This window comes from Oncorhynchus nerka, linkage group LG9b (genome assembly GCF_034236695.1).
Source record: "Oncorhynchus nerka isolate Pitt River linkage group LG9b, Oner_Uvic_2.0, whole genome shotgun sequence".
Lineage (NCBI taxonomy): Eukaryota > Metazoa > Chordata > Actinopteri > Salmoniformes > Salmonidae > Oncorhynchus > Oncorhynchus nerka.
In genome coordinates, this window is record NC_088424.1 from 29,312,389 (window position 1) to 29,335,847 (window position 23,459).

A 23,459-nucleotide genomic window follows, 5' to 3' on the forward strand; every position below is an offset into this window, starting at 1 on the left:
CAACAACAAAAATAGCGCAAACTAGAAGCTATTTGGCCCTAAACAGAGAGTACACAGTGGCAGAATACCTGACCACTGTGACTGACCCAAACTTAAGGAAAGCTTTGACTATGTACAAACTCAGCAAGCATAGCCTTGCTATTGAGAAAGGTCGTCGTAGGCAGACCTGGCTCTCAAGAGAAGGCAGGCTATGTGCACACTGCCCACAAAATGAGGTGGAAACGGAGCTGCACTTCCCAAACTCCTGCCAAATGTATGACCATATTAGAGAAACATATTTCCATCAGATTACACAGACCCACAAAGAATACGAAAACGTTTGATAAACTCCATATCTATTGGTGAAATACCACAGTGTGCCATCACAGCAGAAATATTTATTTTCCCTTTTGTATTTTAACTATTTGCACATAATCTGATTTTTGAAATGTCTTTATCACTTTTGTTTATTATCTATTTAACTTGCTTTGGCAATGTTAATATATGTTTCCATGCCAATAAAGCCCTTAAATTTAAAATGTAATTGAGTAAGACTACTAGAGAGAGAGAGAGAGAGAGAGAGAGAGAGAGAGAGATTATAAGGCTGTGATGTCAATAGCATACGAGAAGGAGAAGGGATGGGTACAAGCAGACAGGACTCAAGAGAGATAGAATGAAGACAAGGCCATAGAACTAGCGAGCTATGGTTACTCTAAGTCTAAGTGCAATGACTATGAGAGTGAGAGAGAGAGACAGATACATCGAACAGAGGTCAGAATGTGGAAGAGCTAGGTGACCAGACCATTTAACCTCATTATTTTGTAAGGTTGAGACATTAGACCCAAGCGTGAGTACATTCATCCACAACAAATAGCAGTCACACCGCTATTTTATCATATTAGATAGATTATAGTTTTTATGAAGTTGGCTCAGTATCCACTGTCTACCTTGTACATAATGTTTTCCTCAGATTATCATAGGGCAGAATCACTAGACTGGAGTCTTCATCATCATTTGATATCAAATCACCTTTGATATAGAGTTACCTCTGTTATCTCTTCAGGTCAATATTTGGCTTTGGTTTCCCTCTAATGGAATCTCCGATCCATGCACAGCCTTGTAGCACCTTCCGTGGTATTGTGTATCTACTTCCCTGTAAATTGAGATTCCCCAAGGGGTTCCGTGGCCTTGTACTGTGGGGAAGTGGGAGATCAGACAATGACCAGAAAGTTCACATTATTCCCGAACCCACTTCCCCTAGTTTGGTCGCGTTGACTGATGAGGTACTTATAGTAACTTATGCTCTTTCAAATGCTTTACATTTAGATTAGGCAATGAAATATTGTTCATGCACAGGTTTTGTGGTTACAAGTGCCTGTCGAATCATAACGGTATATTATTGGATTTTAAATAGCTACAGCATACTATGCACAAGGCAAGTGCTTAGTCCACTTGATTTTGTGTAGAATGAGCAAACTAGTTTTCAAAGTCAGATCTCAAGAAGAAACCTCAAAAGTTGAATGTGAACAACCCAAACCCAATGCATTGGGATGTATGAAAGCACTACCGCACTACCACACCAGAAGGGGCTTGATCCATGTAATAGATGATGTGTTGGAGAGGATGAGAGAATTCAAGGAATGAGGAATCTTTCAAAGTGTGACTGCAAGCTATGGACTAGAAGTCTTTGACAGACAGAACACTTTCCACTGGTGAAACAAACCCTGGTTGAATCAATGTTGTGATGCCGTTGAATCAACATGTCTTTTTTTTTTAACCCAACTTTTAACCTAAATCCAATGACATGGTGAAATGTTTTGTTGATTTCACGTTGAATTCAGGTTTGTTGACAACTCAATCAATTGTAAATCAAAACCAGATGTTGAACTGATGTCTGTGCCCAGTGGGTTATGTTTCCTTTAGATGAATGCTGCCTGCTGGGTGTGTGAAGGCAACTGCATCTGGTATTTATTGATATAGACTGCCTCTCCTCTGCTCTGCTCTGCTCTGCTCGGGGCTCAGGCTCAGTTCACCCAGGGAATACACACAACACCCACTCAGGCAGAGATGTTGGCAATTTGATTTCAAATAAGTAACGCTGCTGGCTGCTGACTCCTGGCCTCTTCTTACCTGAAAAAACCTCTCTCTGTCTGGGAGAGAGATCATTTTAGACTTGAGAGCAACGTAGTAATTATTTTGAATTTAGACCCCGTTCCCCACTGAATAACTAAATAGGAGCTTTTTAAAAGATGACAGTTGTTGTTAAGTCTTCAAGAAGCTTTTAACAAATATGTTCTGCAGTGTAGATAGGTTGAAGTTAATCTTTCAAATAGCAACGGTTCCCCCAAAAAATGTTCTGTACGGTTGCATAAAATCCGCAACAATGTGAAATGTCCTTTTTCTGAGGTAGGATGGTTCAATATTCACCCTAACTGTACATTTTACATGAATAACATTACAGTAGGAAGTAGTCTTTGATGTGAATTTATTCTTGGTTTCCCTGCGTTCCATCTGTAGAATGTAGAGTGGATGTGTTGATCCCTCTCTTGGCCAGAGGAGGTTAGGTTCATTTAAAAACAGGCCACAAGATGTCCCTCTTCGACAAAAGAAGAGGCCGGAGTCACAATCTGCTAGGATGAATTGATGGGTTGATGGTACATGATGCACTTTCACAGTTTTTTGTTGTCTCTTTTTAATTGTTAGAACCCTATAAATCCCAGTAGTTAGGACAACATGTGAGATGTTTTTCTTTCTAGGTTTGCAGATTCATTCCCAATAAAATTTGTATTGAGGTTCAGACGGCAGACTATCATCAGAGAATGAATGAGTCCTAAACCACTATCCACACTTCACCTCCTCCATCTCCTTCCCTCCTTTCTCCACCCCCCCCTCCCCCTCTCTCTCTCTCTCTCTCTCTCTCTCTCTCTCTCTCTCTCTCCCTCTCTCTCTCTCTCCCTTCTCTCTCTCCCTCTCTCTCTCTCCCCCCTCCCTCTCTCTATTTCTCTCTACCCTCCATCCCCCCTCCCTCTCTGTATTTTTGAGGTGTGTCTAATTGGTGCCAGCTAGGGAAGGATGTGATGTGTGAAGCAACTAGCATTCCTTCTCACTGGCCCTTGAAGGAGCTAGCTCTCTCCATACAGTCCAAACCATGTTCTGCTCCTCTGGCCTTTTAATGAGTCCTCTGGGTCTTCAAACCAACTGTACATGATCAGGGAGGATTCTGTCTGACACACGGCACAGGTATAGCTGAGGTTGAGTTACTCTCAAGGTGTGGACACAGTCCTGGAATTGAAATCACGCTGCTACTGTAGATGAAATGGTGTTAGATAGAACAAAGAAGGGTTCTATGGCTTGATTGGCTTCATATATGGCCCTAAATGCACCCTTACCTTTAGCATTGCAGACTTCAATGGGGTTTAATTTCTAAGGTAAATCGGTTTACAAGGTAGTCTTCAAATTATGCATACTGTGTAAATGTTTAATTAAATGGTAATTTATTGTTAGATCCACTTTGAAAAATGATAATGCAAATGTTTAGGCGATAGAAATGTATTTTCAATAGCTGGGGTAGCGGTTCCAATTTTAAAGAGCAGAAAAGTCATTAATGATTGCCCTTGAGCTGGTAATTTTCATGAATAAATTGAACGCTGCCTTTGAGAAGATCTCATAACAGAAAAATCTCAGTTTGGATGACAGTCTCATCCGTAAAAATGATTTTTGAACATAAACACAGAATACAGTAAGTGTTTGGACCAATCTTTGACCAATCCACTTGCCAGCTATGGATAACAAACTCTTAACACATGATTTATAGTTAGAAAGAGATAGAGATTAAGTTATGAAGACAATAGTCAATTGTTGACTGGAGAAAATGCAGAAATGAAAGTTGTGAAATCTTTATGGTATTTCAAGCATGTGGGAAAGACAGATATAAACATTTTGCATATTATTAATGTAAGCAGTTGTTCACTGTTAATTTTTTTTAAAGATTCACCATTAAAACTGCAACTTGTAAAAGAAAATGCATCATGCAGGGTGGGAGCACCCTGTGAATCGCTCCATCTTTCACACTCAGTTTTATGCTACAGCCTGGATGTCTTTTTCCACAGTGAGGCTGAGGCAAGTGTCATTAAATGATATCACTGGGGAAAAAAGACCCTCTGGAAATGTCAAAAAAATTGCTGCTGGGAGTTTGTTTGTAGCTTGAGATGTGGAAAGTTCAAATCCACTTGAATATCTGTTAAAATTTTGAGATGCCACTTTGCTTATTAAGAAGTGCCTTGGCTTTGTGTGTTGGACAGAGCTGCAGGAATTTCACAACAATTGACTGTCTCAGTCGTGCTTAGTCCCCTCCTATACTCCCTGTTCACCCACGACTGCATGGCCAAGCAAGACTCCAACACCATTATTAAGTTTACTGACGACACAACGGTGGCCACCGACAATGATGAGGCAGCCTATAGGGAGGAGGTCAGAGACCTGGCAGTGTGGTGCCAGGACAACATCCTCTCCCTTAATGTGAGTAAGACAAAGAAGATAATTGTGGACTACAGGAAACGGAGGGCCGAATACGCCCCCATTCACATCGACAGGACTGCAGTGGAGCGGGTCGAGAGTTTCTTGGTGTCCACATCACCAACGAACTATCATTGTCCAAACACACCAAGAAAGTCGTGACGAGGGCACGACAACACCTTTTCCACCTCGGGAGACTGAAAAGATTTGGCATGGGTCCCCAGATCCTCAAAAAGTTCTACAGCTGCCCCATTGAGAGCATCCTTAATGGTTGCATCACCGCCTGGTATGGCAACTGCTCGGCATCTTTTTATAGATTTGTCTATTGTATTATTGACTGTATGTTTGTTTATTCCATGTGTAACTCTGTTGTTTGTGTCACACTGCTTTGCTTTATCTTGGCCAGGTCACAGTGTAAATGAGAACTTGTTCTCAACTGTCCTACCTGGTTAAATAAAGGTGAAATAAAAATAAATAAAAGTCTGACCTTAAGGCGCCAAGTCTAGGTCCAAAAGGCTCCTTAACAGCTTCTACCCCTATGCCAAAAGACTGCTGAACAATTAATTAAATAGCCAAATGGACTATTTGCATTTACCCCCCCCCCCCCCCCCCTTGTTTTAGCACTGCTGCTGCTCGCTGTTTATTATCTTCAGTTTATTTAGTAAATAGTTTCTTAATTCCTTTCTTAAAACTGGGGCTTGGTTAAGGGCTTGTAAGTAAGTTATATTCGGCGAGTGTGACAAATAAAATTAGATTTGACTTGATCAGTGCAGAATATTATTGAAAGATCTGATTATATACAGTTATGAGTAGATGAGTGGGAATGTTGGAATAGATTAACTATATTTAATCCTTCTCTTTGTAAAGTGTATTGGTACCATGAGTACCCACTTGGATAGTGAAGCACTTGGATTTTAAGCTTGTTTTACTACAATGTTAGTTAACAAAGTAAAGCAAACACTGTAAAGCCTCTTGTAAAGCCTCTAATGACTAAAACTATAATACTGATATCATAGATAGTCAGCCTTTGCATCTATAGTTCTGTCAATGAATTTGAGTGATTACATTTCTCCAGTCCCATCCATCAGTTTTTTATCAAACCAGAGGTGGGGTGACTGCTTCGTTCGTGTTTCAATTAAAGCTGAAATATGTAACTTTCTGGTCGACCCGACCAAATTCACATCGAAATGTGTGTTATAGATCTGTGATTCTCATTGAAAGTAGGTCTAAGAAGCAGCAGATCTGTTTGATGTTTGCTATTTTTACATGCTTCCTGTTCTTAAGTTTCCTGCATCTTTTACTTTCAGCTTTGTACACTAGCTTCAAACAGTTAAAAATACAATATTTTTGGTTATGGAAAATCTATTTCACAGCGGTTTAGATGGAACAATGATTCTCTACACTATACTTGCTTGTTTTGTCACATAAACTGAAATTAGGCGAACTATTAGAATTTTGTCAACCAGGAAATGTCAGGGAGAGGCCTGTATAGTGCATATTTAAGGGGTATATCTTTAATAAAACACATTTAACATCTCCTCGCTTCCACACATAGCCTACAAGCCATTTTATAAAGTCTAATAAATCCATGTAATATAGCCTACACAATAAATCCATTATTTATTTAAGACTGGTCTAAAGGAGCATGATATGAAGAAGATGTAGTCTATTTCAGTAGAACATAATAGTACCATGATACTCTGAGTTGTTCTGATGTTAGGTCCCGACGTGGCTATGCCAAATGGCTGTGGGCTACACTAGTTCATTTAACAGAGAAGATTTGCTTAGAATTCCGAGGTATTATTTTATATAATTTTACAGTATGAAGAATACAAAATATTTTCTCCAAATGATTTGAGGGAGTGCGCACATGCAGCTATTCTGTGTTGAGCGGTTAACAAAGAAACAGGTCCTCCTATATGCTTCATTTAAAGGTATTAATGTCATTTTAGTTGTTCTACAAACACTGGGCTACATGTTTTGATTTTTAGTACATTGTATGGCTGCATGATGCGACTAATGATGATTTGAAAAAAATTGCTTGAAAGGCTTGAGCTCTGCTTAGTTTTTTTGCGTAGGCTGTACACACTCCAGTAGTCTCTCATTCAAAATTTGACAAGCACTTGATAATGCCTCGAATTTCACAGCGGCATCCCCTTTGTGGCCATATTGCACCCTAAAAAACCCATGCCTAAACAAATCCATACCTTTTCCGTTTGGAGTGCTGCATTGTGCACTTCTCCCTGAGTGTGTGCAATCCGAAGCATCTCTCACTCTGTCAAATAATCAGATCTTTTTCACAGGCTATCGCGACTAGCCTATGTCAATCTACTATCCCCCATAGTACAAAAGTCAACCTGTTCTATTCTGTGCGAGAAAGACATTTTCCAAACAGTCTGGGACAGTTGAAGGATGCCATAGATCCCATATTAATACAACCACTAGCATCAAAAAACGTTTTCATGTAATGTGGCTGATGCAACAGATTAGAACATTGAGCTTAAAACGTTGGTGAACTATTAGGCTGTTCCATTAGCAGAAAACACCATTACAACAAGTGACTGCAAATGCAATTATACATGTAATGCTTTTATTATAAAGCTGCATTTTTATGGTGACCGTTATCTTCCCCTAACTTGAAACTCACGCCCTGTTTATATATGCCAGTTAGGCTCTACACCGCTTGTAAAGCAGATTCGACTGCCTAATTTTAAGAAGTTATTTGGCCACCTTAGTTGTGATACAAAAAATCATTAAAACGTATAGGCCTATGGGCTAGGCTACATGATGTTTGTGACTATGATTCGAACAAGTCGCAAAAAAATCTTGTATCTTGTGCCATTTCATTTATGCACTTAAGTAGCAAATGGAGGACGCTTTCCCAGTGGTTAATTTTCATGCCAGCCAGGTAGGCTACACTCCTGTTGTAAAGAGAAGCAATGTGCTTAATATTAGGAAAGCTGAGATATAAATATAGTAGGCCTAGCCCATAGAAAGCTGATGGGATCCTCTTCATTTTATTACCAGCTTCACTCTGTTTTCTCCCACAATTGCATAGCCCAGTGGTTCACAAACTTTTATAGTCCCGTAACCCTTCAAACATTCAACCTTCAGCTGCATACACCCTCTAGCACAAGGGTCAGTGCACTCTCAAATGTTTGTTTTTTTGCCATCATTGTAAGCCTACACACTATACGATAAATTTATTAAACATAAGAATGAGTGAGAGATTTTGTCACAACCCGGCTCGTGGGAAGTGATAAAGAGCCCTTATAAGACCACGGCACAAATAATAATATAATTATAATCAAAAATGTTACTCTTTATTTAGCCATCTTACATATAAAACCTCATTTGTTCATCGAAAATTGTGAATAACTCACCACAGGTTAATGAGAAGGGTGTTCTTGATAGGATGCACATAACTCTGCAATGTTGTATTGTATTGGAGAGAGCCTCAGTCTTAAATAATTTTCCACACACAGTCTGTGCCTGTATTTAGTTTTCATGCTTGTGAGGGCCGAGAATCCACTCTCACATAGGTACGTGGTTGCAAAGGGCATCAGTGTCTTAACAGCATGATTTGCCAAGGCAGGAAACTCTGAGCACAGCCCTATCCAGAAATCTGGCAGTGGCTTCTGATTAAATTAAATTTTCACAGAGGCAGGTTATGAAACGAATAACGAATCCAGTTGTTTGTATTGTCCCAGCCATATCCGCGGCAGCAGGAAGAATGAAGTCCTTCACAATAGCATGGGGCTTGCCTGTCCTAGCCACTCAGTAGCTCACCATAAGATGCTTCTGGACCCTTCTTATATCTGTTGCTTTTATACATGTCTTACTACTCCAAAGTCATCTTAATTCTTGCTAAAAAAACTCCTGTGGCTTATTTTTTAGAATTGGCATGTTTTGTTTCTAAATGTCTGCGCAAGAGTGATGGTTTCGGCGAGTTGTGAGAAAGTACTTTTGCACATATAACACACTGTGGCTGAGGAAAGGCACTACTCCCAATATAAGTGAACATATTTGTGCCTCTTCAATGGTCCAATGTCCAATCTGTTGTTCGGTGCTTTCCCGGGTAAGTGGGCAGTAGCTCTTCAGCTGCATCAGATTCACAACTGTCAGTGCCCATGCTAGCTGGGCTAGCAACAAATGTAGAATTACTCATGCTAGCATTGGATGTGCTCGTGAAAGCAGAACAATTTGTGTCGTCGAAAGGTGCAGGTGTAATAGTACTGGTTGTAGCAGTACTACCAGTAGAGGTGATATGTGTCTCTATGGACGCGGGCCTTACTTTATTTCCATATTTATACATTTTCGAGCAAACGGAATGAGCAGCAGCTACGTTTGGCTACATTTGGACAATTAGTGGAATTCCCGTGAGAGTGTAACGGCTAATGTGATTGGATGTTAATCATTTGACTAGGCTACCTGTATTTGACATTTTGTTGTTATTTGGCTGAACACTAGATGGTTTAATTTTATTTTAGGCAGTGAAACGAGGCTACTCAGGTGAGAAAAAATGTTTGAAAATGTGAATCACATTTTTTTTTTGGCGCACCCCCGACAGGCATTCAGTTTGGGAATAGCCGGCATAGCCTATAGAAATGTTGAGAAGCTCATGAGCCCTCATGAAGTATTTGATTCAATTTTCAAATACATTTGCATTGATGTCAGAGTGATTAGAGGGACCAGGCAGTTAGCAAGTTTGGTAGGCTACTAATGACCAGCAGCAGCATCAGAGCTTGGAGAAGCCAAATTACTGTGACTAAAAGGTCATGTGGAATTTGACTGCCTTCATGACTTGAGACCACAGGGTGGCGGTAAATACGGTCACCGCATCAGCCCTAGTCAGTAGTCAGTCAACCTTCAGTCTACAGATGTTTTCATGCCATTCATTTTTATTCAAATTGTTTTTAGACAAAATTATCAGAGAAATAAATGTAATCTGGGCTCGTTAAATATTCAAGTGTACTTTTTTCTTGAAGCAAAAAGAACGGGGAGGGAAAGCGTAATTAAAAAGCTGGTTAGACAAGACCACAGGCAGGCATTTAATGATCAGATAAGAACTTGTGTTTGTTAAAAGAACTCTATTGGACTGTGCAAGAAAAAGGTCATTGAAGCTAAAGATTTAGGCAGTGCTTCAAATCGCTTATGGTTTTATAGCTCCAACAAACATTTATTGTAAGCCCTCAAACTCCAGTCAACTCTTCACCCAGTCTTCCCCTCCTAACCGGGAGAGATTTTATCATATCCTGTTTAGTATTCAGGACTATGGATTGACACAGCCTTTTTGCTTAATGAGATTTGGGGAATCCACAAAGTATGGTTTAAAGAATTAGTCTTGCCTGTTTATGAATATAGGAGATGGGCATCTTTTACTATTAAATGGATGCTTTATTTCAGTATCACACTCACCACAGGGATGATCAGCTCAAAATTACAAACACAGACAGACACCTGGTTCCAAGGAGAAAGTCACAGAAGTATATCTAAGGATTATTTGCTGTGGGGTATGTTGAGCCATTTTTACATTCAGCATCACTACATCAATGGAAATATAGTATTTTTTCTGACAGATATATCTACATATATTTCAGGATAATGTGTATCTCTGGAAATAAACAGAATTCATGTCAATTTAACTGTTTTGAAAACATACACTCATAGAAAGAACGGTGCTATCTAGATCCCCATAGGAAAACCTTTGAAAAACCTGTTATGGTTCCAGGTAGAACCCTTCTTGGTTCCACGTAGGACCCTTTCCACAGAGGGTTCTACATGGAACTGAAAAGGCCACTACGTGGAACCAAAAGGGGTTCTCCTATGGGTACAACCAGAGAACCATTTTGGAACCATTTTTTGTAAGACTGTAGCTTGTTGGTTTGTTGGCACCATTTACCCAGGGAATGGGGTAAATTGAGCATAGGGACAGGGTAAGTTGAGTCGCCTTGGGGTATGTGGGGGATGGTGTCCTGCTGGTAAATCAAAGTTAAATTCATAGAATGGGAGTGTGGTATATTGTACTGTATATCTTAAATGTATGCCTACATTCAGATATACAGTTGAAGTCAGAAGTTTACATACACTTTAGCCAAATACATTTAAACTCAGATTTTCACAAATGCTGACGTTTAATCGTAGTAAAATGTCCCTGTCTTAGGTCAGTTAGGATCACCACTTTATTTTAAGAATGTGAAATGTCAGAATAATAGTAGAGAGAATGATTTATTTGAGCTTTTATGTCTTTCATCACATTCTCAGTGGGTCAGAAGTTTACATACACTCAATTAGTATTTGGTAGCATTGCCTTTAAATTGTTTAACTTGGGTGAAATGTTTTGGGGAGCCTTCCACAAGCTTCCCACAATAAGTTGGGTGAATTTTGGCCCATTCCTCCTGACAGAGCTGGTGTAACTGAGTCAAGTTTGTAGGCCTCCTTGCTCGCACATGCTTTTTCAGTTCTGCCGACAAATTTTCTATAGGACTGAGGTCAGGGCTTTGTGATGGCCACTCCAATACCTTGACTTTGTTGTCCTTAAGCCATTTTGCCACAACTTTGGAAGTTTGCTTGGGGTCAATGTCCATTTGGAAGACCCATTTGCGACCAAGCTTTAACTTCCTGACTGATGTCTTGAGATGCTGCTTCAATATATCCACATCACTGTCCATCCTAATGATGCCATCTATTTTGTGAAGTGCACCAGTCCCTCCTGCAGCAAAGCACCACCACAACATGACGCTGCCACGGTTGGGATGGTGTTATTCGGCTTGTAAACCTCCCCCTTTTTCCTCCAAACATAACGATGGTCATTATGGCCAAACATTTCTATTTTTGTTTCATCAGACCAGAGGACATTTCTCCAAAACGTACAATCTTTGTCCCCATGTGCAGTTGCAAACCGTAGTCTGGCTTTGTTATGGCGGTTTTGGAGCAGTGGCTTCTTCCTTGCTGAGCGGCCTTTCAGGTTATGTTGACTTAGGACTCGTTTTACTGTGGATATAGATAATTTTGTACCTGTTTCCTCCAGCATCTTCACAGGGTCCTTTGCTGTTGTTCTGGGATTGATTTGCACTTTTCACAACAAAGTACGTTAATCTCTCGGAGACAGAATGCGTCTCTTTCCTCAGCGGTATGACTACAGTGTGGTCCCATGGTGTTTATACTTGCGTACTATTGTTTGTACAGATGAATGTGGTACCTTCATGTTACGGTTTTCTTCTATCTCCTCTGACGAAGAGGTGTAGCAAGGATCGGACCAAAATGCAGCGTGGTAATTTTCATACATGTTTAATAACGAATAAACACGAACAATACAAAAACAAGAAACGTAACACGAAAACCGAAACAGCCTATACTGGTGCAAACTAACACAGTAACAGAGACAGGAACAATCACCCACGAAACACTCAAAGAATATGGCTGCCTAAATATGGTTCCCAATCAGAGACAACGATAAACACCTGCCTCTGATTGAGAACCACTTCAGGCAACCATAGACTTTCCTAGATAACCCCACTATACCACAAACCCAATACCTACACAAAAAAACAAGACTAAACACACCACATAATAAACCCATGTCACACCCTGGCCTGACCAAAATAATAAAGAAAACACAAAATACTAAGACCAGGGCGTGACACTTCAGTCATTTGGAAATTGCTCCCAAGGATGAACCAGACTTGTGGAGGTCTGCAGAAGCTTCTAAAGCCATGACATCATTTTATGGAATTTTCCAAGCTGTTTAAAGGCACAGTCAACTTAGTGTATGTAAACTTCTGACCCACAGGAATAGTGATACAGTGATTATTATAAGTGAAATAACCTGTCTTTAAACAGTTGTTGGAAAAATTACTTGTGTCATGCACAAAGCAGATGTCCTAACCATTTCATTTGACTTTGTGAAAATTCGTTTTTTGGACCTAAATTGAGTATCACTTTGTCCATGTGGTTTCTTCCTTCACAGACTCCATATAATGATGTTTGGTCACATGGTTGATTTTGTGTATGGTTTCCTAGAAACAAGGTGTGGTTCAACTAACCCTTTGACTCACTCTCCACCACCCTAAACTTGATTTAAAATGTATTAAAATATGTTTGCTCCATTGCAGTAACAAATGCATGACATGCTCCCAACTTGTAACCACTTAGATACAGGTGACTGGGTAGTTCAAGAGAGTTTCTGCTGCAGTCTTTGAACATCTGTCTCAGTGTTTTAAGCCCTCAATAAATATCTGCTACAAATACTGTAGGACTTTTCCCAATTAACAGAATATTATGTCTATTATACTCCAGTGGGGAAAAACTACCACGCATGCAAAAGTGTTGTGCTGATTATGTCGTAAAATGACATGGCTCTCAATACTCTTGGGTCCAATTTCCTCTGCCTGGCTGGCTCTCGAGGTTCTGAGAGGCTCTGATTCAATGAAAATAAAGCTGCTTCTTTCATATCTGTTAATTGTGTAGGAGTTCCTTGGCAGCATTGCACTTTATTTGTGAAACTAACATGTAGAACTGTCTAAGACCCAAAGAATCAAAAACAAGTGGTAAAAGTGACATTTGATACTGCCTGATTACGGTAAAAGCCCTTGAGACTGATATATCAAAGTTTATAAATGCATTTGATTGATTTTCAACTAGAATTCTGAGGGTGTAATTTGAGTTTATGTATATTGGCTAGTATCTGATTTACTGTTCTCTGGTTTATCAATAATACAGTTGTCATGGATCCCAGTAAACAAGCTGCTACTGTTGCAGCACTACTGTAGCAGAGTGTAGGTAGCAGTAGATGGAAATGGAACCAAGGCATTCCCTGTTGCAATAGGACTTTTTGCTGTATTCTTGCTTGTATTTTCGAAATACCGTTCCCCTTCCCCTCCTCGCATCTGTGCCTATTCTATCACTGGAGGAAAACAATTTCACTCAGTGGCTCCACCTTATTCCCATTCGACTGTAGAGAAAAGAGAGTGAGGGGGGAAAGTAGCTATATATTCCTGCTGCAAGTCCACAGACAAAAGCATATCTTCCAGCTGAGCAAAAGGGAGGAGTTAATAGCTTTCTAGGCAGCTTGCGCACAAAAGGCACAAACCACTGGAAACTGGGAGAACTATTGTCTCATTGTGGAGATGAAGAGGAAGGTGAAGAAGAAAAAGAGAGACAACATCTGAGCAACAGGGGTACGTGTTTACAGATTTCCTAAGTGACTGATTGCTTCAGGAATTGAACTACATGCCTGTACCTGCAACATAGTATTATCACACCCATCTGTTGATGAGAGACTGGTGTTGGTTATCTTCTCTTTAAAAAATGTAATTCCATTTTATTTTTTGAATTAAATCGTGAAGTTATCAAGCCTAAGTACTGGACAGCTGAGTCTATCTGGAGCATCGAAAAGGATATTCTTTTTCACTTTTTCCTGGAATTGATGACACCAGTTCAACCAGAAAACCCATTATGATTTTCCAGGAAGCCACTGTATGCAAAATGAAAACCCTAAAGCTTGCCTAAGAAGACTGTATTTTGGCTTGAACCTTACAGGTTGCCTTTGGACGGAGATCATGATGTTAACTGCCCCCACATCAGAATTAAACAGCCTGGGGTCTCTACCTAACGATGCCCAGGAAACCACTATCCAGAACAAAACAGGAAGGAGGAAGAAGAGCATGCTGAAACAGTCATGGATGGAGATCACCATAGCCTTCATGAGGAGGACCAAGGTCCACGGGCTGAAGTTTGTCTTCTCCCCAGACAAGACCTTACCCCAGCGGGTCCTCTGGCTCCTGGCCTTCTTTGTGTGCATGGGTCTCCTGTTCACCTGGTCCTGGAACCGCATCCTCTACCTGATGTCCTTCCCGGCCGTCACCAAGATCAAGATGGTGTGGGCTCACAACATGTCCTTCCCGGCTGTGACCTTCTGCAACCACAACCTGTTCCGGGTGTCCAGTCTGACCAAGGCTGACCTATACCACAGCGGTTACTGGATGGACCTGATGCATCAGAACCACACGGTCATGGAGAGGAGCCTGGCTCTTCTGAGGGACAACCACAAGTACAGCCTCCTCAACCTGCTGGACTTCAATGGCTACACCCCGTCTCCACATTACCATGTCAACACAACTGAGATGATTGGCAGGCTGGGCCACCAACTGGAGGACATGTTGCTGGAATGCAGGTTCCGGGGGGGGAACTGCACCCATCAGAACTTCACCACTGTATGTAAAGTAACGTAGTCTAGAGATATAGAGACCAATGTTTGAGAGGTGTTGTTGATGGCATTTTGTGTACATGGTAATGATAATTAATTCAAGGGTGTGTTTGAATGATATTCACTCTAGCAGGTAATCTCTAGGCAGGAGGATTGAAGGTAGCTGCTGGTATCAAGTCAGATGATTTGTCTGGTCCTTGGTAAACATGCCATGTCTTTTTGGTAACACTTATTTGAAGGGTCTGTTATAAAACATTTATAAGGCATTTATAAAGTGTGTGATCACTATTTATTAAGCATTAGTAAAGTACTTTTGCAGCCCCTAGTCTAAAATGAGCGCTATTTATGCTTTATAAATACTTTATAAATGTTTGGAGTCTCCAGTGTTATTTCTCACAAGAAGATTGTCATGCCATTGGTAGACATTCCAGCAGTACCTGGTAAAAGAATAAGCACACAATATAGGCTATTTAAGGATATATATATATATATATATATATATATATACATTTGTGAATAATTAGCTTACTAAGATTTTCAAATGTGGGAGTAATGATTAATAAATGGTGCGCAAACTGTTTGGAAATGATTTAGAAATGCCTTATAAAACATTTATTATGGACCCTTCACATAAAGTATTGCAGTCTTTTCTTGAGCCTATTAAACATAATAGTTGTTCAGTGAATTGTAAGAATCCAAATCATCCAAATACAGTTTAGAGAAGGTTATTGATCCATTTCTTTACATATTGTTAACACGCTAGATGATTTTAGAGCCGCAGTGGTACGGTATAACAAAGTGAATCCTACCACATTCACATTGTCTCCATCTCCAAACATGATCCTTTTAGTAACTGCTATTCAAACCACAGTGGCAGCTTCAGGGAAGACTAATGAAGGCATCAATAATTCAACCATTATAAATGTACAAAATTCAAGTTTCTGCATCTCATATTAAATATCTGGAAGTTTATTGACTGTGTGCATCCATTTCATGAGCTTATTCCTCGGAGAGGTGGATTGCTTTAGGCTTATCAGTGAAAATAAGCCCCTGAATGCACCGGTCTATAATTATAACAGTCAGCTACTCTCAATCATTTCACCTCAAAGCTATTAGCACTCTTCAAACAGATTGCTGCTAAATTTGACATGAAAAGAAAATGGATGTCATTGTTAGTCACATTCAACTGCTTAGTAGACATGACCAATTTATCAATAGCACAGGTTTAGAAAAAATATGAATAGACAATTTGGGATTTGCGTTTAAGTAGCTGACAGATCCAGAGATTTTTATCGTCTGTCATTTCAAGTTTTATCGGATTTAATGAGATTCCATCTAAAGGAGGACTTTTCTCTTTAGGTTCCGTCTTTTGACAGCTTTGACAAAGAGATTTTCCACAAAGATTTGGTACTTCATTGTGAGGCATTGTAAAGCTTCATCCTAGGGATTATTTTATATTAAACCAGCACATTTTCAAAGGTCAAACCAACAACAACAAAACATTGAATTCCAGCTGCCATTTTGTGCAGGGGCCAGTTGCTCCGAGGGCCTCATTATGGACAGGAGGAGAGAGGAAACTGAATCCTCGTCATGTCCGTCTGAGCCGATGTTGGTCTATCTAAGACGGGACATGGAAGCCTGACTGATATCTAGAGAGAGGCTTTGTTACGCTGTCAGAGTCATCTCTCTCTTCCCCATCATCACTCTCCCTAAAACGTTCACCACAATGGATATCGAAAGGGAAATCTGTAGCCCATGGCTACAGAGTACTGGGCTACCTGTTTCTCTTCTGATGTATATCTGTGGGACCAGAGTATTAAGCCAGAAAAAATACTCCCAACAAACAGGTGTACCTTTTACATGGTACACCTGTTTGTTGGGAGTATTTTTTCTCATCAAACGAATAAGGCCTTATGATGGATAAATCCCCACTATTTAATCCTTTCACAATGCCAACTACCATTTGATTTGAGCTGGGGCATAATATGTCAGTATTTAATAGCCACTTACAGACACTAGCATGGTCAAGACAAGCCCTGTTGCTGAATTAATCACCACCTGAGAGAGCAGGCAGACGCAAGCGGGTTTCGTGCCATGATCTTGGATGTGTAATATACCCATGTGTATGAACACTGTCATGGATAATTGTGCCCATACAGTACCTTACTGATGTATCACCTGTCCTGTGGTTATGAATATACAGTGGGGCAAAAAAGTATTTAGTCAGCCACCAATTGTGCAAGTTCTCCCACTTAAAAAGATGAGATAGGCCTGTAATTTTTTATCATAGGTACACTTCAAGTATGACAGACAAAATGAGAAAAAAAATCCAGAAAATCACATTGTAGGATTTTTAATGAATTTATTTGCAATTTATTTGAATTTATTTGAAAATAAGTATTTGGTCACCTACAAACAAGCAAGATTTCTGGCTCTCACAGACCTGTAACTTCTTCTTTAAGAGGCTCCTCTGTCCTCCACTTTTTACCTGTATTAATGGCACCTGTTTGAACTTGTTATCAGTATAAAAGACACCTGTCCTCAACGTCAAACAGTCACACTCCAAACTCCACTATGGCCAAGACCAAAGAGCTGTCAAAGGACACCAGAAACAAAATTGTAGACCTGCACCAGGCTGGGAAGACGGAATCTGCAATAGGTAAGCAGCTTGGTTTGAAGAAATCAACTGTGGGAGCAATTATTAGGAAATGGAAGACATACAAGACCACTGATAATCTCCCTCGATCTGGGGCTCCACGCAAGATCTCACCCCGTGGGGTCAAAATGATCACAAGAACGGTGAGCAAAAATCCCAGAACCACACGGGGGGACCTAGTGAATGACCTGCAGAGAGCTGGGACCAAAGTAACAAAGCCTACCATCAGTAACACACTACGCCGCCAGGAACTCAAAAGCTGCAGTGCCAGACGTGTCCCCCTGCTTAAGCCAGTACATGTCCAGGCCCATTTGAAGTTTGCTAGAGAGCATTTGGATGATCCAGAAGAAGATTGGGAGAATGTCATATGGTCAGATTAAACCAAAATAGAACTTTTTGGTAAAAACTCAACTCGTCTTGTTTGGAGGACAAAGAATGCTGAGTTGCATCCAAACAACACCATACCTACTGTGAAGCATGGGGGTGGAAACATCATGCTTTGGGGCTGTTTTTCTGCAAAGGGACCAGGACGACTGATCCGTGTAAAGGAAAGAATGAATGGGGCCATGTATCGTGAGATTTTGAGTGAAAACCTCCTTCCATCAGCAAGGGCATTGAAGATGAAACGTGGCTGGGTCTTTCAGCATGACAATGATCCCAAACACACCGCCCGGACAACAAAGGAGTGGCTTTGTAAGAAGCATTTTAAGGTCCTGGGTGGGCTAGCAAGTCTCCAGATCTCAACCCCATAGAAAATCTTTGGAGGGAGTTGAAAGTCCGTGTTGCCCAGCAACACCCCCAAAACATCACTGCCCTAGAGGAGATCTGCATGGAGGAATGGGCCAAAATACCAGCAACAGTGTGTGAAAACCTTGTGAAGACTTACAGAAAACGTTTGACCTCTGTCATTGCCAACAAAGGGTATATAACAAAGTATTGAGATAAACTTTTGTTATTGACCAAATACTTATTCTCCAACATAATTTGCAAATAAATTCATAAAAAATCCTACAATGTGATTTTCTGGATTTTTTTGTTGTCATTTTGTCTGTCATAGTTGAAGTGTACCTATGATGAAAATTACAGGCCTCTCTCATCTTTTTAAGTGGGAGAACTTGCACAATTGGTGGCTGACTAAATACTTTTTTCCCCCCACTGTACATGTCGGTGATAACTGTATGACAGTATAGATAAAACCCTTAGAGCACTGCATGACCAATCAATTCCACCTCGGTGAAATTAAATCACTTACACAGCAAAATGCATAGAGAATTTAAAGCCATTATCGCTTTTATCTATTTTAACTTTTAGTTTTAAGTTATAGCTCACCAGCCACGTGTGTCAGTTATGCAAAATCAGATTCAGCATTCTAAGAGGCTCCTAATGATTATTTCTGCTCTGCTGGCACAAATGAAAGCAAAATCGCCCATCTGAGAGAATTTGTAAAAATAAAAAATAAAAATAAAAATGGAACGTCAATATGAAATGTGTGAGAGATGGTGCTAAAAGAACATGGTGGTGCTATACTGGAATATCAGCACTGTATATCTCTGAATCAGTTAAACCAGCTGGCTATTTGCTGCAGGCTAAATTTTGTCTGTACCAATACTTAATAGTACTGATGTAGGATCTTAATTTGAGACAGTTTGCTACAGCAATTTGAAGCAGTGGAATTTCTGCTGACTTCTGTGCTGCTCTTGGGAGCCAATTCTTAATACACCTAAATCATGGCTTGTAATTCACAAAGCTTAATTATTTATTTTGTTCTCTCTTACTCAGAGTCTGCTACCATTGCCTTTCTGTTACACCACAAAATATTATTTTCACACTCAAAGGAAATGGATTTACTTTTATACAAAAGGAATTTGACAACAGCTTGCCATTGTTCTTTGTATTTTATGAAAAGCCAACCAGTCAGTGTTATTTTTCTCACTACATGTTATTATGCATTACTGAATCCAATTTCTGTACAGATGTAGAATCTTAATTTGAGCCAGTTTGTACAGCAGGAAAACAATCCTGCAGCAACAGGAAATGTGAATTATTATGTGGATTATAATATTTTGTAGGGGTTGATACATTTTCTTAAGGGAAAGTCAAGTCTGAAATTTCAAAGTGAAAATGACATGCTTCAGAAGCCTTTTAAAACATTACATCTACTGCAAGTTGTACATTTCCTGGAAATGTTATCCTGCAAAAGGGTGATCCAATTAAGATTCTACATCTATAGATTACCATTGAGATACATTGGTACAAGTTAATGCTTTCGAAGGGGTCTATAAGACACTTCCTAATATAAATTGTATTTGAACAATCTAATTTAGTGTTTTGTGGGATGGAAGAGGTTGGGTTTTGGCTATATTGCTTTGGATTAACTAGAACTTTCAGTTTGAATGGAAAATACATCCTAAAGAAGTATCTAAATTACTCAGGGGAAATTTTAAAAAATGGGTCTGGGTAAAGATTGCCAGTTGCCACAGTAGAGGTGTTAATTTATTTATTCATTCATCATTCTAGTATCTTGTTTGGTTCAGTGTTTTCTCAGATAATTACCTGCAAAGCTTTCCTGCCCAGCAACCCTATCCCCAACCGCAGTTTACATTGGTCTACACAGAGAGCAACCATTGCTCAAAGTGACTGTGCTGTTTACTGTCTGTGTTGTCGCTATGTCAAAACAATGTTGTTGCATTGAGTTAATGTCATGTACCTTCTTCTTCTTCTTGCAGATTTACACGCGGTACGGAAAATGCTACACGTTCAACTCTGGATTGGATGGCAACCCGATGTTGACAACGTTGAAAGGCGGGACAGGAAATGGGCTGGAGATCATGTTAGATATCCAACAAGATGAATACTTACCTGTTTGGGGAGAGACAGGTGAGCACCCAGTGGTATGACACCACTTAATTAGTACCACAATAACTGATCTGTCCATAAATACAATAATGACTTTGGATTTTGGGACATTGGTAGAATGAACTTTACAAATCAACCAGCCGACTGACATGCATTCATTCAAGGTTCCTTCCTAGTGCTGAATTTGACCTGTACACTATTACAACAACATATAGTTTAACAACTTATCCAACACAACATTTATTGTCTCCGTCCTGGGAAAAATAGTTCATTCTTAGCACTGCATTATCAACACGTGGCTTTATCACAACAGATGTCCAATATCCAGTAAAGACACATATCTCATTCCCAACACAACAAGCAATGTCTCTGACCAGGGAACACCGATCAGCAGAGGTTTCTGTTGTTACATTCTCTAGCCTGCTGTTGTATGTATCCACAGATGAGACCTCGTACGAAGCAGGCATCAAGGTTCAGATTCACAGCCAGGATGAACCTCCCTTCATTGACCAGCTGGGATTTGGTGTGGCCCCTGGTTTTCAAACTTTTGTGTCATGTCAGCAGCAACTGGTACATACTGCTTAGCCTTTTGCACAAACACCTATCCCTTCCTTCCTTCCTTTTTTTCTACTTCAATCCTCCTCTCGCTCTGCTTTTGTCTGTGTTTTTATCCAAAGCCCCAACCCTTCTTCCTTCTCCTGTCATTGGCTCTACATCTGTGTCTCAGAGCCTGGAGAAAAATATATTCTGTTTATCTTATTGTATAATGCACGTAATAACATGCGACCAGCACAATCGCTAAATCTGAACAGAAACCGTCTAATGATTCTGAACTGAAGTAGTAACAATATAATATTTGCTACCTAGTATGTATCCAACAAGGAATACAGAAGGAGAGACAGATTGGATGTACAAAGCAGACATTGCCTGTAAATGTATTTACACTGTTATTGGTGGCCAGAGCTACAGTACCCCAGGCAGTTCACACGCAATCTCTGACAGCTCAAAGGTATATTTTCCATATAATCTTGCTGTCGCTGATACCAGTTTGATAGAGAACAATAGCATAATATATGCTACAGATGTAAGATCTTAATTTGATCACCCTGTTGCATGAAGACGTTCCTGCAATGCAGGCTTCTGAGGTTTGTCATTTTTGATTTTCCCTTATGAAAAACGTATAAATGAATTATAATCCACATAATAATTCACATTTCCTGTTGATGCAGGATTATTTTCCTGCTGTAGCAAACTGGCTCAAATTAAGATCCTACATGTGTACATAGATTGGATTTAGTCATGCATAATAATACTATGTAGAGAGAAAAATAACATTCGGGAGACTTTGGTTTGCATTTCATAAAATACAAAGAACAATAGAGTTACATTTTGTGGTGTAACGAAAAGGCAATGGTACCACAATTATCATGACTTTGAGTAAGAGAGGACCAACAAAATCATTAAGCTTTGTGAATTACCGGCTGTGACTGAAGTGTAGTCAGAAATGCCTCCCAAGATTAGCACAGAATTCAGCAGAAATGTCATTGCTTCAGATGCTCTCTCTCTCGTTCAAATCAATTCCACATGCTAAATAAATACAAATCATGAATGATGGAGCATCTGGTACATTGAATCAAAAATATTTCCAGAGGATTTCATTTACATTGTATGGATACATTTCAGATGGAAAAAAAGACCTAGCTATAGGCTACAGACAGTGCCTGTAACCACAGTCCTATACAGTAGCCTATATGTATTGGGCACTGTGAACAGTCGTAACGGAGCAGCAACATCTACACTGAACAAAAATATAAACGCCACAAGTATTGTGTTGGTGTTGGTACAATGTTTCATGAGCTGAAATAAAAGATCCTACCAAATTTCCATAAGCGCAAAGAGCTTATTTCTCTCAAATTTCTAGCACAAATTTGTTTACATCCCTGATAGTGAGCATTTTCCCTTTGCAAAGATAGTACATCTCCCTGACAGGTGTGGCATATCAAGCAGCTAATTAAACAGCATGATCATTACACATGTGCACCTTCTGCTGGGAAAAATAATAGGCCACTCTAAAATGTGCAATTTTGTCACACAACTCAATGCCACAGATTTCAAAAGTTTTGAGGGAGCGTGCAATTGGCACGTTTTAATTAAAAAAATATATATAACTAGGCAAGTCAGTTAAGAACAAATTCTTATTTACAAAAACGGCCTACCCCGGCGACACTGGGCAAATTGTGCGCCACCCCCTATGGGACTCCCAATCACTCCCAAGCCTCTTGCACTGAGATGCAGTGCCTTAGACCACTGCGCCACTCGGGAGCACTGCAGGAATGTTAACTGCAGGAATGTCCTCCAGTGCAGTTTCCAGAGATATTCATGGTCATTTCTCTACAATAAGCCGCCTCCGTTGTTTTGGAGAATTTGGCAGTATGTACAACCGGTCTCACAACCGTAGACCACGTGTATGGTGTTGTGTGGGCAAGCAGTTTGCTGATGTCAACATTGTGAAAGAAGTGCCCCAAGGTGGCAGTGAGGTTATGGTATAGGCAGGAATAAGCTAAGGACAATGAACACAATTACATTTTATCGATGGCAATTTGAATGCACAGAGACACTGTGACGAGATCCTGAGGCCCATTATCTTGCCATTCATCCGCCACCATCACCTCATGGCCTTATGTAGCAAGGATCTGTACACAATTCCTGGAAGCTGAAAATGCCGGCATACTCACCAGACATGTCACTCATTGAGCCTGTTGGGATGCTCTGGACCGACATGTATGACAGTGTGTTCCAGTTCCCGCCAATATCCAACAACTTCGCACAGCCATTGAAAAGGAGTGGGGCAGAATTCCACAGGCCACAATCGACAGAATGATCAACTCTATCTGAAGGAGATGTGTTGCGCTGCATGAGGCAAATGGTGGTCGCACCAGATACTTCCTAGTTTTCTGATCCACGCCCCTACCTTTTTTAAAGGTATCTGTGACTAACAGATACGTATCTGTCTTCCCATTCATGTGAAATCCATAGATTAGTGCCTAATTAATATATTTAAATTGACTGATTTCCTTATATGAACTGTAACTCTTATATGAACTGTAAAATCTTTGAAGTTGTTGCATGTTGCGTTTATACTTCTGTTCAGTATAGTATCCATTATCCAGTTGTCAGACACGAATATTAAAATCAATGTAGTCTTCCATTAGGGCAGATTTCAGGACCACGGGAGTCATTTTAATA

General features: G+C 40.0%; 2 protein-coding genes across 2 annotated transcripts in view; both read left to right on the forward strand.

Moving 5' to 3' along the window:
• The window catches only part of LOC115114559 (acid-sensing ion channel 1C-like), a 52,665-nt gene that overhangs the window by 13,149 nt on the left and 16,057 nt on the right, over nt 1-23,459 (forward strand). The window contains exons 2-3 of the mRNA XM_029642914.2: nt 20,084-20,234; nt 20,656-20,783. Of these exons, the coding sequence (XP_029498774.1) occupies nt 20,084-20,234; nt 20,656-20,783 (279 nt within the window). The remainder of the gene's footprint in view (nt 1-20,083; nt 20,235-20,655; nt 20,784-23,459) is intronic.
• On the forward strand, nt 13,594-15,160 carry LOC135565694 (acid-sensing ion channel 1C-like). Its single transcript, XM_065013492.1, has 2 exons — nt 13,594-13,673; nt 14,035-15,160. Exon 2 carries the CDS (start codon nt 14,055-14,057, stop codon nt 14,724-14,726), a length of 672 nt encoding a protein of 223 aa, XP_064869564.1. The 5' UTR covers nt 13,594-13,673; nt 14,035-14,054; the 3' UTR covers nt 14,727-15,160.